Source organism: Anolis sagrei, chromosome 4 (assembly GCF_037176765.1).
Source record: "Anolis sagrei isolate rAnoSag1 chromosome 4, rAnoSag1.mat, whole genome shotgun sequence".
Classification (NCBI taxonomy): Eukaryota; Metazoa; Chordata; class Lepidosauria; order Squamata; family Dactyloidae; genus Anolis; species Anolis sagrei.
Genome location: NC_090024.1, coordinates 78,888,240 through 78,907,463, shown reverse-complemented (window position 1 = coordinate 78,907,463; position 19,224 = coordinate 78,888,240). Strand labels below are relative to the sequence as shown.

At 37.2% G+C, this 19,224-nt stretch overlaps 1 protein-coding gene across 1 annotated transcript in view; it reads left to right on the top strand.

Annotated features, from left to right (window-relative positions):
- CDKAL1 (CDK5 regulatory subunit associated protein 1 like 1) overlaps window positions 1–19,224 on the top strand; it is a 284,435-nt gene that overhangs the window by 657 nt on the left and 264,554 nt on the right. Inside the window, exons 2-3 of the mRNA XM_060774897.2 lie at window positions 1,641–1,810; window positions 2,147–2,259. Coding sequence (XP_060630880.1) covers window positions 1,644–1,810; window positions 2,147–2,259 — 280 coding nt within the window. The 5' untranslated portion in view covers window positions 1,641–1,643. The remainder of the gene's footprint in view (window positions 1–1,640; window positions 1,811–2,146; window positions 2,260–19,224) is intronic.

The following is a 19,224-nucleotide window of genomic DNA, read 5'->3' as shown; positions in this document are numbered from 1 at the left end:
ATACTTACTTGTATCGATATGGTGGTTGTGCCATAGCTTTTCCAAATCTCATTGGGGTGAAAAATCGTCACTCCGGTTAGATCCACACTGCCATATAATCCAGTTTCTGTTTCTAGATTATTTGCTTTCAACTAGATTATATGACAGTCTTCGTGTAATCCAGTTCAAAGCAGGTACAGGGTTATATGGCAGAGTACAGGCAGTGCTCAAGTTATAAACATCCAACTTATAAACAACTCATCGTTAAGAAGGGGGCGGGGTCGAGAGACAGCAGGAAGTGAAATAACTACTACTCTGAAGGGAAATTCGCTCCTGAAAAAGTTACTGTCATGGGGAAAAGGGGTCTCCATTGAAGCCTTTTCACCCATCCTTGTTTCCACAACAAGCCACATTTTTCAAAATCCAATTATCCCAGAGATTGAAAGTGAGTTGAAATCTTCTGAACAGGGACACAAAAAGGAAAACGAATACCACAGGGGTGTTAACCCTTTCTTGTGATAGCCAGGGCTGACCTATCTTTCTATCTATCTATCTATCTATCTATCTCAGGAGTTACATTTAAAAATGTACCTGCTCCAACTGACATACAAATTCAACTTAAAACAAACCTACAGAACCCATCTTGTGCGTAACTTGAATACTGTCTTGTAGATTCAGCCTCTTTGGCCACAAATGCAAGGGCTGTTTCCCATGAATCATATCCTTAAAGGTGGTGAGTGGAATGCTTCAGAATGATAATAAAGAATAATAAAACTTTATTTATACCCCACCACCATCTCCCCAAGGGACTCGGAGCGGCTTACATGAGGCCAAGCCCAACAGTACATCAATAAACAAAAGCAATAAACAAAAACAATAAGTAAATTAATATAAATCACATAATAAACAATAAACAGTATCACACAAGGAGCTATCTACCCCCTCCCCTTGCTTGAACTGGGATGTAACAAGCCCTCTTCCACCCCTGAGCCAACGGATAATGAACAGAAGCTTCTTCTACTTGTTGTACCAGGAAGAGGATGGGGTTCCCTGTGTCGTTCTGAAACACCTCATGTGCCCACACTACAGATCTTTTTCACTTGGAGCAGCTCCCATGAGTTTAAGATTGGGCTTGGTGGGTATTTACAATTGTGGTAATAATCCCTGATTGTGAATAAGTGAAGTGTCTGAATTTAGTCCAGTAACAGTTTTGTAACTCTTACGTTGTCAACCTGTAACTACATTGCAGGAAACCCAGCCATTGTTTCTTAATTTTTACTGAGTATTTTAATTGGTCTTTAATTGTATTGTCGAAGGCTTTCACGGCTGGAATTACTGGGTTGTTGTAGGTTTTTTGGGCTGTATGGCCATGTTCTAGAAGCATTCTCTCCTCACATTTCACCTTCATCTATGGCAGGCATACTCAGAGGTTGTGGTCTCACAATGCCATAATTATTAGAGTGAATTCACAGAGCATATGCTTCTTTATTTTTTTTAAAAAAATGAGCAATTTTCCATGCTTGGTTATGGATTATTGTTTTTGTCTGTTGATTAGTAATACCTTTATATTCTCCAGTTGGTTAACAATTAAAATGTAGAAGCATTTACAATTGAATGGTTTTGTATTTTTTGTTCCAATATTGTACATCCTTTTTTTGTAGAAGATGTCTGCAGTCTGCAATTCTCTCCTTGAAGACATTGAAGATATTGTGTCAGCCCATGATCCAAAGCCACTTGACCGGCAATTTGCAAGACAGAGCATTCTTCCTAATGTGCGAAAACGCCATTCACAAAAAAATGTAGAAGTGGATGATGATCCCCCAAGTGACAGGTATGTGTTATCTTTTAAAAGATGTTGCCAAGCCAAAGTAAATGCAGGTAAACTCAGAACAGGTTTGAAATCTATTTAAAATCTAAAGAATTTAAGTCCTCTCACGTCTGCTCTCTTTTCTCTAATATTTTTTTCTAATATATTTAAATGCTGCTACAGGGCTTATCATATTTTATTTTAATAGTATATACAAATGCTCAACAAATATTATGTTGCTACAATTTCTTACTCAAAGGTATTTATGAACTTTCACAGCTTGATAGTTACTGTAACCTTCTATGGACAAATGTTTCTTATGGGATGAAATTGACATTCTTGTATCTCTTTATCTGACAGCATTATTCCAGGTGTACAGAAAATTTGGATACGCACATGGGGATGTTCTCATAATAGCTCAGATGGAGAATATATGGCTGGACAGCTGGCTGCTTATGGATACAAAATTACAGGTAATCAGCTCAATGCATTTGATTTCTTTCATAGTGTTCAGCCTTGTCTAGAAATTTCAATTTGCTGTTCGGTTTTTATTTTACTTCATTTTATTTAGTACAATTTCATATCCCAATCCTCAGGCTACATATTCATCAAAGACATCCTACATATGATATCACTAATGTGTATAGCACATATTATTAGTTTAGTTTAGACTTGCTTAGATACGTGAAGCTAGCTCTGGCTACTATGCACAAACCATCTTGAACTGAGGAACAGTATTTGTGACTTCTGCTGTCACCTGAGTATCCCCTCATAGCCATGAGTCCAAAAGCATTTCCAGACCTGACCTTTCAGCGGTAGTGCCACTCTGACTACTTTTACTGTCAATCCTGTTTAGGATGTGGATTTAAGAGATCCTGTTTGCTTTGGAGTGCCTACACAGGCAGCCCACAAACTGGCTGGATTCTGGGACAGTGGTCACAATGAAGTGGATCCATTGATTTTTTTCCCTATCTCCCCCAGGGATGGGCTGATAAAAGTAGTTTCTCAGCACTTGACTCAGCAAAGCAATGCAAGAGATGGCAATCTAGTGTTCCCATGGGAACACCGTGGTTTCCTTTCCAGGGGGAAAAGTCCTTGTTTAGCTTCTGGTTAAGCTGTGTATCAGGTTTCTTATACTGCTGCTGTGTTAGCCTTGTCTACATAAGTGCTCTGAATTTGGCTGTCAGCTTTCTCCTGTGAAGATGAGCATCAGCAGATTTTATGGCCTGATCAGGAATTTCCAGTGGGATTTTTTTATCACACTGTGTACAACTGGATTTGTGTTGTAGCTCTTATTGATGGTGTGCATTTTGTAGATACCCCAACATCAACCATTCCAGTCAGTTTTTCGTACCTATGTAGAAGGACCCACCTTCAAGAATTTTCCTCTCTACTTCCAGGATAGCTGACTTCCCACACTAAGAACTTCTGCTTTACTTGTGTTAAGTTTCAATTTATTTGTCCACTATTTCATCTGCTTATTGAGGAATAACACCATATCCCTTAGGTTTTAAAATGGAAAATAGAGACAATTTGTGAGCTATCTTCATATTGGTGGTATGCTGATTCAAACCTCTGGGAGAATTTAGCTAAGAGCTTATAGATGGTGAAAAGCATGTATGATAGAATGCATTCCTTTGACACTTCACAAGCAGGTCACCCAACACTACCTTTTGATCTTAATGATCAAGAAAGGAGTGGAGTCACTAAATGGCTGTGCCTTTCTAACCCAAATTACTAAAACCGTAGAGAAAGATATCAACGTCAGATGAAAAAGAATAAAAGGAGAACCCTCAAATATGATTTTAGCATGAACTACATCAAATGCCGCGAGAGATCTGAAAAACTATAGAGGATATGGCAAATTCTGTGTTGGGGTGATTAGTAAAGTTATTTAAAACAAAACATTATTATTTTACTGACACAAAAGTACAGTTTGTCACAGCAAACGAAATCTATATGCTCGATTTCATATCACAAAATCACAAGTCGAACACTTCCCAAGCGTCTAGGACTATGTGATGTATATTATTATTATTATTATCATCATCATCATCATCATCATCATCACCATTATTATTATTATTATTATCATCATCATCATCATCATCATCATCATCGTTATCACCATCATCATCATCATCTTTATTTATGTCCTGCCTTTCTCCCCATAGGGATTCAAAATGGCTAACAAAATGGCTAACATGACACAACCCACTGCAAATTAAAAACAAGTTTTTTTTAGAAAAAATAAATATTTGGGTCATGACTACAAAGTTAAAATGCAATTAAAATACAATTAAACTTTCATGTAAAAGCTAAATGTCTAACTCAATGTCCCTCCCACAACATCCCTAGCAGTATGCCCCTTAAACTCCCCCAAATGTCGTATGGCAAATATATATATATATATATACACACACACACACACACACACACACACACACACCTGCTTACAAATATTTCCTGATACATACAGATCTCTGGTGTGAGCATGCTTGGAATACTGTGTATTTCTGGTGGCTGCATCTCAAAAAGGACTTTGAAATGTAGCGGAAAAGGATAAAGAAAATGAAAAAGCATTGAGAAACAGTGGTTGAAAGTAGTTGGACCAGTTTGCTTAGAAAAACGTACAGCAGTGTGATGTAGTACTTTGAGCATTGGACTGCAACTCTGTAGACTAGGGTTGGAATCCCACTCAGCTATGGAAACTTCCTCTGGGTAACCTTCGGCAAGTCGCACATTTTTAAAGCTTTCCCTGAAAGGAAAGACAAACCCTCTCTGAACAGATCTTGCCAGGAAAACCTTCAAGTTGTTTCTAATTTATAGCAACCCTGATGTGAGTTTTCTTGGCAGGGTTTTTCTAGAGGGGTTGGCTATTGCCTCCCTGTGAGAGTGATTGAGTATGACTTGCCCAAGGTCACCCAGTGGATTTCCATGGCTGAGCAAGGCTTTGAACCTTGTTCTCCAGAATCAAAGTCCAACACTCAAACTATTAAACCATGCTGGCTTCTTTACAAAGAACTACTACTTGGTAAATTGATTGTTTGTATTGGGCAGACATACCTTAACTTCATCTGTTATAAGGTATTTCTTGTCTTATACTTCTAGCATAATTTTTATTAAGGTTTTTTTTAATGGTTTGGGTTGCTCAAATTTTTATCCAGTAGCTTTTAGCCTTTTGGGATCACAATTTTCCTGTGATTTTCCTGTGACCCAAAACTGATGGACCAAACTTAGCACACATACCTGATATGCCGTAATTTGATTACTGGAGGGATTTAAGGGGAACTGATCTTCCTTTCTTGGAGTTGTAGTTCACCCACAAACAGATGATGGACCTGGACCAAACTTGACACACACAATCCCCATGACTAACACAACTTACTGGAGAGATTTGAGGGGACTGACTCACCATCGTGGGAGTTGTAGTTTACTCTACAGCCAGAGAGCACACTGAACCCCACTGATGCTGCATCTAGAGCAAACTTGCCCAACATAACAAATTTTATGGAGTTTCTCGGGGTTTAACTTGGCATGATGTTAGTTATACTTTATCCACAACCTTATGTATTTTGTACCATTAAAAAAATTACTTTTTCAAATAACCCAGGCAACGCGGTGTACCCAAGCTAGTAAATAATATTTCTAAAACTATTAAATGTTAACAACCTGTAGGTGGCAGTGTTGGATAATTTTTTTGTGTTCGTTGTCATTTGATTGCATTTTACATTTCCAACTAACCAGTTGAGTTTTTTAAATTCTTATGTCACATTCTAATCTTTGATTTCCTCACTAAAGCTGAAATCCTAACTGATAGCTTTTAATTTCCCACCTCCTACACATTGGATTTTTCTTGTCTTTACTGTTATAGTTTAGAATTTTATGCAGATAGTAATCACAGTTTTCAGGAACAGTGCCATTTTTGGTAAAATATAACTCCTGATAGTTTGGTGGCAAACTGGGTTTAATACTGTTCCCTAATTATAAAAGTAGGATTTAAATACATTTGTCCATTTAAAATTAAAGTTTTTATTAAGAAACCCCTGTGGTTTTGAGTGCTAGAGATCAGAGCTTTGCCTAGGAGCTTGTCTGCACAATTCAGACTTTGAAATGCTTGTTTAATAGATAAATCATTCTCCTTATTGCCTTTTTAATCAGAATATTTTAAAGCTCTTAAGTAGTTGTTAAGTGAAGCTTCTTTAGAGTTCTTCGGGCAGCAAAATGGCAAATAAAATTAAGTATAATTTTAATTTATTATATGGCAATGAGATTGAAATGCAGGTTGAATGACCAAAAAGAAACATTGGGATCGTGCTTAATATTTCTGGGAAAACATGTACTTATTCTGTATTGCTGAAGAAAGGAAATTCCATAGGGGGATTATTGAAACATCATCTAGCTAGTATAATAATGCTCTTATGTAAATCCATGTTACAATCCCATCTGGAAAATTGTGGGCAGGGCTAGTTGCCCCATTTCAAAAAAGACACAGAGATGAAAATGAGGTAGAAAAAAAGGAACCAAATTATTGGTACATCTTTCTGAGAAGGAAAGGACGATGTGTTTGGTCTGTTTAGCATAGAAAGAAGGGATATGTGGTTCTGTAATTTGAGGATTTTAAAATGTTGCATGGTGCAGTGAAGCAAGAAGCAGGTTTTCTTTTCCTCGGTCTTCTAAGACGAAAACTATTGATTTGGAATAGTTTCAGTTGAAGGAATTATTGCAAGATGGTTGTGACTGCAGGCCTATATGGCTTTAAAATGGGTTAAACCATTTATTGAGGGACCCGTCTATTAGTGGGTATCAGTCATGTTATCTAAATAGCTATCATTATATAGTGGTTTAGGTATTTTGACTGTCTCAGAAGATTCATTGATTTATGTTGTCTTGGGGTTGTCAGTCCCTCTTCGCCAGACATATCTCACAAATTATTTTTTGAGGATAGAATGTGGAAAAGAGCTTCTGTGAGGGTGGAAAATCCCTTCCCCATTTTTCCATATCTTGAGCCTGGCAATTGCACATATTTGATAGGCTACTTCTATGCTAACTTCCTATAGTTTAAGCGTTTAAGACCAAATCAAGGCTTGCAATATTGAGGAGCATTAACAATTTTTTAAAAAAAAATGCATTCTGGTTTTATTGGAATTTGGGATTTTAAATCCAGCAATGACCTCAGATTTGCTCCATCATGTATAGTTTTTCCACAGCTTTGTTTGATCTTTAAATGTTGTAATATGCAACTGAATAAAATAAGTATTGAAATTTGTGATGTGTGTGGTATGACATTTTTATTGTGGTTTTTTAATTCAGGACCCCAAATACATTTAAAACAGGTAAAATATAGAAAAAGGTTTTTATATTTCATGGCTGTCACTTGAGTATAAAGGCTGCAGGTTAGGGCTGGCTTCATGTCTTGTATCCCCTTACTTTTGAATTATAGTATTTGTGTGTTTGTTTTTTTAAGTTATGGATTTTTCTCTAGTTGGCCCTGTATCTTACACTTGGGTTAACTAAGACTTAAAGGGCTTGGCTGTTCATATGTTTTTCACACATTACTCTGGTTTTATATGTATTTCACACATTCCTTCCATGTTTCCTAGACACTTAGGAGTGTCCTATAAGATTTGGAGATCTCCTGGCTCAAGCTGGGTTTAATAAAGGGAATACTGGTATTTCATCAAAATGGATAGTTTTAAAAGGGTGTAAGTCATGGGATATTTCATATTTGGTACAATAGCTGTATATTACCTCCAGTTTCGGAGGCAAGAAAAATCAGCTGGGGGAAACAACTATTACTTTTCATTTCTCCCAACAATCCTAGGATGTCACATGAAACTTACACCAGATTTACATCAATGCGTACATCTTGTCATTGGGGGAACTCTCTAATTTACCTGTGGATATCCTGTTGAAGCTTTCTAGCTTCCTTGCAGTACGAATTCCTCTTGCTTGTCCCACCTGCACCATTTGCTGCTTTTGTACACCTTGACACCATAACTGGAATCTTGTTGGTTGGTCCTAAGCAGATTAGACCCATTTATTTATTTATCGAGTCATCAGCAACCAGTCAGTTATATTACATTAGACCCATTAAATCAATTGTTTCATGGAGCGTAAACACATGGGTAAATGGATTCAGTGATCCTGTGGTATTTTGGGGCTATTAATAGGATTTAGGCCCAAGTATACTTCCTTGAACTCATTGGAAGAATGGACAGACAGTATTAAGTACTAATTGGTAAAGTGAGACGAACAGTGGATATTAGCTTTTGTTTTTGTTTTCTGCTCATTGACCACGGTTGCAAATGGGATACCAAAACTGATGGATGTAAAGACTGACCAACAGAGCTCTTCACTTGATATTACTACCACTTCCATGTTTGATGCTGCTTTCAATAAGCTACCAGTGGTAGTGTATCTGTTGTTAAATATCATGTTTCCATTCTCCGTTCCTGTTTTAGACAATATGGTGATAGATAGGTTTAGTTACCTAGGAACATATTTTCAGTGTTCTGCAAAATTCACTCCTACAAGCGAAAGGTTTTGTTATTCTTACTTGGGATGGTGCACATTCTATTTAACTTTTTAGAAACCCTTCCAAGGTTGCAAGGTAGTCTGTCAGAATTGATGTGGTAGAGGCCACAAATGTTTCAGGGAGCATCTTTTTATTTCATTAACTTGCAACTGCCTCATCTGAGATATAGTAAGAGTTTTTGACCTTCATCCCAAATATCCACAATGTTGTTGGTCTCGTGATTTTGATGGGTTGTCAAAGACTTCATGATTTGAGTTGCCAGCATAGGATGAATGTAGTTCAAGCTCTGTGCTCAGTGGCATACTTGTGAATATATTTGGCATTTTTGTTCCACCACAATGAAGCATTATTTTGTATAAAAACAGAAAGAGAGACCCCCACTGAGCAGAAGACAGTGACATTTGTCTTGTGTGTCAAATCCTTGGCTCCGGAGCTTACTTACAGTGTACAGCAACTTTGTCTTGGATGGCTATAAATAGCTTTTTGATTTCATCCAGCCAAAAGTGAATTGCAGTTGATTAGTAAAAGGTATTGCAATATAAAGGAGTGAGGTTTTTTGGCCTGGTTTTTAATACAAGCCAGATCTCTTGGCTGCTCATATATTTTTAAGACTTTTAGACCTTGAAAGTCCATTGGCTAGGTTTCAGGGACAAACCATCTTGTTCATTTATTCTGAAATATAACTGTTTGCTTTACTAGAATCCTAAATTATTCTTGGCTATTAAAATATAGTTGCTTATTTATAGTGTGGTATCATCCTATCTGTTCCATACAGATCTTGTGGAATTTACCTGTAACTGGACTAGGAAAAAGGATAATAGCAAGGCATTTCATATATGCAGAGGTCTCAGTTGTGATATTCAGTCCTGTGGAATTCTAAATTCTTTACTCTTTTTCAATTTCAATTTATTAATTAGTGTGGCTTGAGATGAAGTTAACTTATGTTCAGATGTTTTAGGAGGCGGGGCTCCTGAAGATAAGTTATGTTAGCAGCCCTGTGTAGACTTTGCCTTTTTTACTATAATTTGTTATTTCCAATTAAACATACATGGAAATAAAATAATTCTTTTGCACTGTAGTTCTTTTTAGAAATGGATTGTGCTAGACATCCTCCTATCTGGTGTCTCTGTCGATGTGAGGATAGCTGTGATGAGAGTTTAAATGTGACTAGATCCTCACTCTATGTGCCACATTGAACTGTACGTAGTACTTTACTACAGTATAAATCTTAGGTGAATATGTCAGAGATATAAATAATACATTGCTTTATCCCTACCTCTCAACTGATGTAAATAAAGCACAGTTGTCTTAAATTACCTGTTGACATAAAAATAACTTCCCCATATCTTGTTTAGGAAGCAGCCACATTCAAAGCTCTTCTCCTTTAAGTACTGAATGAATTTTGCTTCTTGTGGTAAGGAAAGCATCATATGAGAAGGGAGCGTAAGAATAATGCTTTCAAAATTTGGTCACATCACATATATTTAACAACAACAACAACAAAAACTTGATCTGTATACCACCCCGAAGGGACTCAGGGCGGTTTCCAACATATAAGGCAACCATTCAATTGCCTGAAAAAAAAAACCATACAGACAATTACATCAACACATTTGACAATATAACACAACCTAATTTAACTTAATGAAAAAAAATAACAACTAAAACCATCATAAAATACCAACATCCTGTTAAAACACACTAAATATAAAAATATTAATCAGTAGAGGTTCAACAATCAATGGCCAGGATTACAAAATGAACGTGGCCAACTATAAAAGGGCTGGGCAAGAAATAGTGCAAACAGCGTATCATAGGGCCAGGGAAGTGGATGAAGTGTAGGACAGAGAGCTATCTGGCTACCTAGAGACTGGGACTAGGAACTAATTATTCTCGAAAATCTGCTGAAACATCCAGGTTTTCAGATCCCTATGAAAGGAGGACAGTGTGGGGGCTTGCCTAATTTCCCTGGGGAGGAAGTTCCAAAGATGGGAGGCCACCACTGAGAAGGCCCTTTCCCTCATTGCCACCAACTCTGCTTGCGACTGGTGGAAGTGAGAAGAGAGCCTCTCCAGCAGATCTTAGAGCCCACACTGGTTCATAAGGGAAGATGCAATCCCAAAGATAAGCAGGGCCCGAACAGTTTAGAGCTTTGTAGGTCATAACTTGCACCTTGAATCGAGACCGGAAACTTACCGACAGCCAGTGGAGCTGCTTTAATAGGGGCGTCATACATTTAACCCAGAGTATTAAATTTGTTTTGAGTTAATGGCATCCATGTATGCTCATTTGGCATATTGCTGCATTTTTGTGTCATTTACATTCTCAGTGCTTCTCAAAGACAGATTGTTTTGGAGAGTATAGCATATCAGTCTTTTTGTTTACAAAAACATAGATACTGTCTATTAGATCCTACTTCTAGAACAGATATTGGGTTCATATGGCTACTTTGATTCAGTACTGTTGAATCTTACAACATGATATTTTATTGTAATTTTGCATGTAAAATCTAGTGATGATTCTAGATCATATTTCTAATGATGGCTAGAGTTTGATCTTATCAGGCTTAATGCTATCTTATCCAAGCTTTGGCTAAGTAATATTGAGTACTATTAATTGGGAGTATATTTACCCCACTATTAAGGGTAATGGGATAAATTGTGCATAGTTGTGTCTTTTTAACTATGGTTCTGGGCTTGGCATCATGAGTGTTGTCCATTTGTGTGTTCTAGCACAACAATGCTAATTTCCAGCAGGTGGCACTCTTTGTGCTCATACCAGATATGTTATAGAAGGGCTTTCTTCCACAGCCTTCAGGAAAATGCTGTACAGTATTGGTTAATTTTTAAAAATTAAATCTAGTTTCCAGTTTTGTCACACCATATATCAAACAAGAAATAAGCTCGTAGTTTAAAAACAGGCTTTTACCAAGGTCAGTTTATAGTTTTTCTGCCAATCCATGATTAGGTTTCATTGAGCTTCAGTTATTCATAGAATAGCACTGCACACCTTTGTCTTCTATAACATCCTGACAGATCTGTATTATTGCTTTATTTCACACATTTCATAAACAATAATTCCGATTAGCAAAACCATATGACCAAATGATTGTTTCATGTTATCACATTCACTATGTTTCAATGAAACACAAAAACTGGGAGGAGATTATTAGGAAAACCAGGACTGAAAACATTGAAGCTTTTATGCAGTATGTAGATATAAAATGCAGAAAATAATTGATGCTTTCCTCAATTTCAGGAAATCTTTGAAAGCATCAATTCATGAAAATAAACTGTATCCAAAAAGGGCTTTCTGGTGTGTTAGGATGTTAGCAGTGTGCTTCAGATTGGACTTTATCTGTCCAATCAGAGTGAGATACATATATTCTTTTTAATTATAATCAATGTTAGCTAGTGATTCTTACTGATAAACTTGCAGTAGAGACAACTACAATATGAATGGGTTCCTGGATCAGTAAGCTCAACAAATATCCCACTTATACAGAAAATAATAGAATTCAGCGTATAATTGTATAAACTTGTTACATTGTTCAATTTCACAGTAATCACAAACAATATTATATGAGTTTTTGTACAGTCACTCTAAAATGGTATCAATTTCTTCTTATGTTGAGTTAGAGACAACTAAACGGTTCTGCTTCTGCATATTATAAAATCTTGATTATTTAATCCTATCAAAAAGCCCTGAGGTATGATATATTTTGTTTAATTTCCATTTATATAAGTTATGAAAGTTGCTATTAAGTATGTAGATCTTTTACAAAAGAGACTTGTTTTCCAGTTGCAGCTTATCTTCCTTTTCAGAATTAGAGTCTGATTTTTTTTTCTCATGTCAGGAACGATTTGAGAAACTCCAATTCTCTCACTGGTGTGAGAGAATTGGCTTTCCTCAAGGACATTGCCCAAGGGATGCCTAGATGTTTTACCATTCTATGGGAAGCTTCTCTCATGTCCCCGCATGAGAAGCTGGAGCTGACAGACAGAAGCTCACCCTGCTCCCTGGATTCGAACTGCAAACCTTTTGGTCAGTATCCTGCTGGCACAAGGGTTTAACTCACTGCGCCACTGGGGGCTCTGAGGGTGAATGATCTGATGGGAGATATGTATATATAGGCAAACAAAATGCAACCTTTCAAGAATTTTGAACCAAATTTTGACATAAAGTATTCCTAAAGAAAATACTGCATAACACTAATTTTGAGTAGCATTCCTTTAATTATTTATTTATTATTTATTTATTAATGCACTTGTATACCGCTAATATCTCAGCCTAAATCGGCGACTCATTGCGGTTTACAACATTTAAAAAACAATATTCAGTTAAAAGCATAAAACACATATACAGTACAAATTATTGGGCCACCAATAACAATCCTATGCATCTCATAACTGGAATCGTAATCCAAAATTCATCGTCCGTGTATAACCAATCCTTAGTCATCACAATTCGTTACAACGGATTAACCGAATGCTTGTTTAAACATCCATGTCTTCAATCTTTTCCGAAACACCATCAGCGAAGGGGCTGATCGTACCTCTATGGGGAGGGTGTTCCAAAGCCGGGGGGCCACCACAGAAAAGGCCCTATCTCTCGTCCCCGCCAGCCGAGCTTGAGAAGCAGGCGGGATCGAGAGCAGGGTCTCCCCGGAAGATCTCAAACTCCTGGTGGGTTCATAGGCAGAGATGCAGTCAGATAGGTAGCTTGGGCCGGAACCGTTTAGGGCTTTAAAGGCCAACGCCAGCACTTTGAATTCAGCCCGGTAGCAGATCGGTAGCCAGTGGAGTTGGCGCAACATTTCTACAGATGTTGATGAAGACCTTTCGCATCCTATGTAAAGGTTAATATGTTCAGAAATAAAATTAAATGAACTATCTTGTAGCTCTTATGTATGCAGCCTACCATTAACTTTATTTCATCCCAGTTCAACCGAATACTCTTAGAAACAAGTTAAAGGTCCTGTCAATAAAAATGTACAGTAATTGATGGATATTAATTCTGAGGGATTAGAGAACTAGGAGATAATATTGTGTCTGACTTGTGTTTGGCTAGTGATAGTAGTCTAATTTTTTTTTAATGGAAAGGTTTGCCTGATCATGTAGCTATTACCAATACATAATCAACATTTTTGTATTGCAACTTGTAGCATTATAGTGATCTTTTATGTGTTATCTGAAAATGTACATCCAAATGGTTAATAGGTGGAAAAATTAAAAATGTCTTGATTTTTCTGCTCACATTTTGAGGCAGAAAGAATTGCAAATTATAAATCTAGATGCCAGGGTTTTTTGAGCATAGTCTCTTTTCAAATTAAAAATTAAATTCAGTGTTCTCCTTCAATTTACAAGTTTTCACAAGCCTTGTATATGAAGGAATCAGACATCTGCTAGGACTTGTTAGCTGTAGCTGGTTGATTTTTTCCCCATGGTATAATTGGATTTGTATAGTGTTGTGGAGGTGAATTACTATCTAGTTTTTCCTATCTTCCTATTTTCAAACACTTCTGAACTGCAGAGTGAACTATTGGGCTAAACAAACTGGTTGATGTTATGAGTATATATACAGGTTGCACACCTCATTTTTTTTCTTTTTCAAGAAAAGATAATGGTAGAAAATGTGTCTTAAAGTCACTTTCTCCACAATTGACATTTCTCTTAACTTCTGTTTAGCAGAAATGTATTCAGTAACCATGCACACATCGGAGCCATGGTGATGCAATGGATTAAACCCTTGTGCTGGCAGAACTGCTGACCTGAAGGTCAGTGGTTTGAATCTGTGAGATGGAGCGAGCTCCCATCTGTTAGCTCCAGCTTCCCATGCGGGGACATGCAAAAGCCTCCCACAGGATGGTAAACCATCCAGGTGTCCCTTGCACAGCATCCTTGCAAATGGTCAGTTCTCTCACACCAGAAACAACTCGAGTCGCTCCTGACACAAAAAATGCACACATCTTTTCTACTAGGAGTACATAGGCTAAGGGAATGCCCTGTTTCTCTAAACATTTTAGGCCTACAACTCACAGCTTCTCATTTGCTTGTCTGCACATCTGATTCTACTTTCTGTTTTACTACTTTCCTGCTATATTGGATCATCTTAAAATAGTAAGTTTAAAAGAAGAGGATGCCTTTATTGTTGAACAGAGAAAAATGCCTAATGGAGAAAAGGATGTTAAACTCAAAATTCACTTGCTTAACTTTTGGCTGAAACCTCAAGGACTGAGTTTCATCTGCCAGAAAAAAGTCTTTTCCTTGAAGCTTGGAACTGTTCAAATTCACTGCAGTTGAAAGGGTACCTCTGCCAAAAATCTGTTTCCTTCAGTATTTAATATCAAGCTATAACTGTTAGGTACATGTTTCAAGTTTTTTTTAATGCAAATGATTACATCATTATGTATTCTGTTTGAATAAACTGCATTTTTATAAAACTGGCTGAGAAACCTAGGAGTGAAATTCTGTAATTGAAACATTAAAGTTACAACTGCCTTAAGAGAGAAAATATTTTCATTTAGTTTTCAGGCAGTGTCAATATTCTCATTGGAACTGTTAGCATATTTCATTTAGAGTTCTTTTGCAAAGGGTAAATGTGAAGCAGCTCAAGTAGAGCATTCTTGACAAATAGCAGTTTTTACTCTGTTGGGTGTTCATACTTTCCACTGCTTAGGAAAGTTAAGGTTTACCCTTGTCTTCAGTTGAAAGTTTAGTTCTTGCACAGAAAAAAATTAAACACTTTAACTTATTATTATTATTATTATTATTATTATTATTATTTCATTTATATACCATTTTTCTCAACCCGGGGGGGGGGGGGGGGGAGACGCAAAGCGATTTTAGGGTTGCTTTGATTGATCCATGAATCATTGATCTGAGTCCCTTTGAGGAGAGAGGGTGGGTTACAAATAAAGTTTTATTATTATCATTATCATTATTATTATCTGAATATATTTCATGACTGAAGGAAGAAAGCATGGAGAACAGATCTGTACTGAGATGCAATGGGCAGTATTCTATGAGAACAAGCATGCAGTTGTATGATTCTTCTAGATGGAGGCAATGCCAGAAAAGCAAATCATACAAAAAACAGAGCAAGTAGCCTCATTTGTACATTTGAGTATGTGAAGGTTGCTACACAAATAGAGTATGCTCGAATGCAGTACTGCCATGAGGGAGCAAGTGTGTGGCAAGAAATAAATGGCTTAAAAGGGCCTTTGTTTTCCTGTAGCAAATTAGCAGTTTTCTCATGGCTCATTTGTGTATGCCAGCACATTTCCAGGGAATAGTTGTTCTTGGGTATCAGCCTTCCAAAGAGCTTAGAGTTGCTATATAGTACTTGACTACAGTATCTTGAGTTGAAGGTTTCTTTTCAGTATCATTGTAGCCCTCTGTTAGTATTATTTGCATTGTGTTGGTAACACATCTTGCGGACTTGCATCATTTTGCGACCTAGTAATTCAGTTTTTCTAGCCAAATGTGAGTTAAATCAACCCCTGATAAGAGATATAAAGACACACATAAAGTACAATAATGAAATGTGTGTGTGCGCCGGGGGGGGGGGGGGGGGGACGACGACGACAACATATCTTATGAAAACCTTTCATTTATATATATATTTCTTTATTTCATACATTTCTATCCTGCCCTTCTCCCCCCAAGGGGACTATTTTATATATATATATATAATAGATGATTTATGGTTTATTTCACATAGACTAAGAGGCTTCTTGTTACATTTGCGTTACATACCTACACACTGCAACGGACACAATCATTTGCCTCAATAAACAGTTTGGAAAGCTCTGGTTTAATCATTTGCATCCCTCAAAATATCATTTCTACATACTTGTTACCAGGTTAATTGCAATAGTGAAATCAACCCCAAGGAATTGCTTTGGCTGAACAAATTAGTGCCACCAGCTCTGAAAGTTTTAGAAATCCTGAATGGCATTTGAAAACTTTGGTAGTCTTGTTTCTGAGAGTCAGTGTGGTAAATCTTTTAGGTTCAAATTCCTGTTAAGCTATGGAAACCCACCATGGCAAGTCACACTTGCTTAAGGGGAAGACAGTAGCAAAATCCTCTGAAAAGACCTTGCCAAGAAAACCCTATGATGGGGTTGCCTGGTGTGCCTTACATATCTATCCTCTCAACAGTGGTTTCTTTACCCTGAACTCTGCCTGCCATGCTGTCTCTGTGAGTGAGAAGCTATTTCTGAAAATTATTTTGCGGGACTGAGCATATAACTTGAACATGCAACTTGGATGCCTAAATTATCCCAGGATTTCAAAGTACATTTTCCAGAGTCAGTGATACTGTATGTGTTTCAGCCAGTTGCTCTGTTTGCACTTACATAGTACAATTTCTGTTGTGTTCAAGCTTTCTGTATTTATCCATAAAATATGTTCATCCCAAGGGTTTCTGTAAGACTAAACAGTATAATAATAATATTTATATTCCACCTTTCTCCCCTATGGGACTTAGAGCGGATTACAGCATTTTTACATATATAGGTAAACATTCAATGCCTTTACAATCATATACTGTACAGTGAGACTCACAAACAAACAAAGGCAGAGGCTTCTCCTTTAAGTTCTGACTTCTGGTGGCAGCGCTCATCTCTGGCTCTGGGGAGGTGCTTTTCTCCATTTTCAAGCCAGGGAGCCTATGTTATCACCTCCTGGTTGTGTGGTCAGCAAGATTGCCTGGAGCAGCTCTTTGCCTTTTCCCACCAAAGTGGTACCTATTTATCTACTCATATTTGCATGTTTTTGACATGCTAGGTTGGCAGGAGCTGGAGCTGACAGACAGGAGCTCATCCCATCTCATAGATTAGAATTTCCCACCTTCAGGTCAGCAGTCCAGCCAAACTTCCATCCAGCAATTCAGCAGCACAAGGGTTTAACCCATTATGCCATCGCAGCTACTATTCTATTTATGGGAAAGATGTTAGTTCATATGGTAATTTCTTACAAGAGCATTACTTCAATTGATATAGACATATTTATAGGAAATGTTGACCTTGCATTTGTTACCCTTTTGCTATCAACCATATTTTCCTTAGCATTAGCATTCTCTGTTGGTGGCTCACCTTTTCCACTGGATGCTGGACAGAGTTTATCAACTAAAACAATGGCTCTCAACCTGTGGGTCCCCAGATGATTTGGCTTTCAACTCCCAGAAATCCTAACAACTGGTAAACTGGCTGGGATTTCTGGGAGTTGTAGGCCAAAACACCTGGGGACCCATAGGTTGAGAACCATTGAACAAAATGAGGAAGCAGTATTTAACTGTCTGATTTTCTAAGAAATTATAAATGCTCGAATTATCTGGTTGATAAATGTTTTGTTAATATTTTCACCAGATGTGGAACGATTAAAGATTACTTCTTATAGATCTTAATATTTGGGTTGCATGCCCTCTCTTTTTTGAGAACAGCTATTGTAGGTAAGATGCTCAGTCTCATAACATGTATTTTAATGAATATATTACTTTTACTACCTACTGGAAGCTGGAATGACTATTGACCTGAAATGAACACACATGTTCAGTATTAATGCTGCATGTTTTCATCTAGACAGAACCCTTTCAGTCTGGCATGCATGTAGTCAAAGTAAATTAATGTTTAAAGCCTAGGGTACTTTTAAGTTCAGTTGCACTCTGCGACATTTGTACTAATCCCGGAGAAGCCATTTAAGCAAAATGGCTGAGTGCTCTTTATCCTTGATGTATAGTGTGATCAGGTAGGTTTGGCAATGCCAGATAGCTGCTCTTAATTAAAATACTCAGTATAATTTTTAAAGCCCTGAAATATCTATGAGCAGTGTTTGAAAGACCTGGGAATATTCCAGGTAATAAAGTCCAATATATTATTCATGTTAATGGAGATCACACTATATAGCAGATAATCTTGAATATCTAATATAAATGTTGAAGAATATGAGCTGTGTTCTGGCTTTTATTATATTTTATTGCATTAAAAAAACAATTAACGTGTGCCAAAGAGCCAACATAGGAAAAAAGGCAAATAACAGAATAAATAATAATAGTAAAATACTACATTACAGACTTCCAGGTAGAAAGATGAAGGGTTGAGACTCATCCTTGTAATTTCCCTATGATGTGTGTGTGAGTGTGTGAGAAAGGAAGAGCTTGCCCCAATCTCAGTTGTGACTAGTGACAAGTTCTCTCTTGATCAAAGGGAGACTGCAGAATCCTCCACAAGCATACAAAAGCTAGTTCCTAGTGACAGGATCATCATCTTTGTGGTAATCCACCATGGGTGGCTTGAGGAATGACCAAGCTAATAACAGCCTGCACAGCTGTGGCAAAGTCTTCCATGCCCCTTTAATGGATGATGGAACAAGATCCAAGAAGTCCAACTCTCTGAATTCACTGGAATGTATTTCCTGAATGTTTAAAAGAGACTTTCTGGACTTGCGATGGCATTATTTACTTCTAACAGACTTTGTTCTTCATGTAATCAAGAGAGTATGAATGAAATTCAGATGCCTGAGAATTATTGATTGTCTTTTGCAGAGAAAAGAAAATGATTTGACAATTGTAGGATTTGATAACAAGTAGGCTTCATCTGGTGGAAGATGTGTATTTTGCATAGTAGATTTTATATAAAGATTTATAATCACTGTAAAGAAAGTCAGAAGTCATAGCTTTTCTTCACTTTGTTGTTACTGTGTCTTTCTTTCTCCCTTCTTCCTTTTTTACTCTCTTTTCTTTGCTATGCATAGCTTTTAACATACCTGTGAATGTAGACATAGACACACATGCATGCACACATACGCACACTATGTTACCCAGTTGTCAGAACCTCCTCTCCTGTGTTTTTGCTTGTATTTGGTACAGAATGCGGTGAGAGTATCCCAGCTTCTTCATT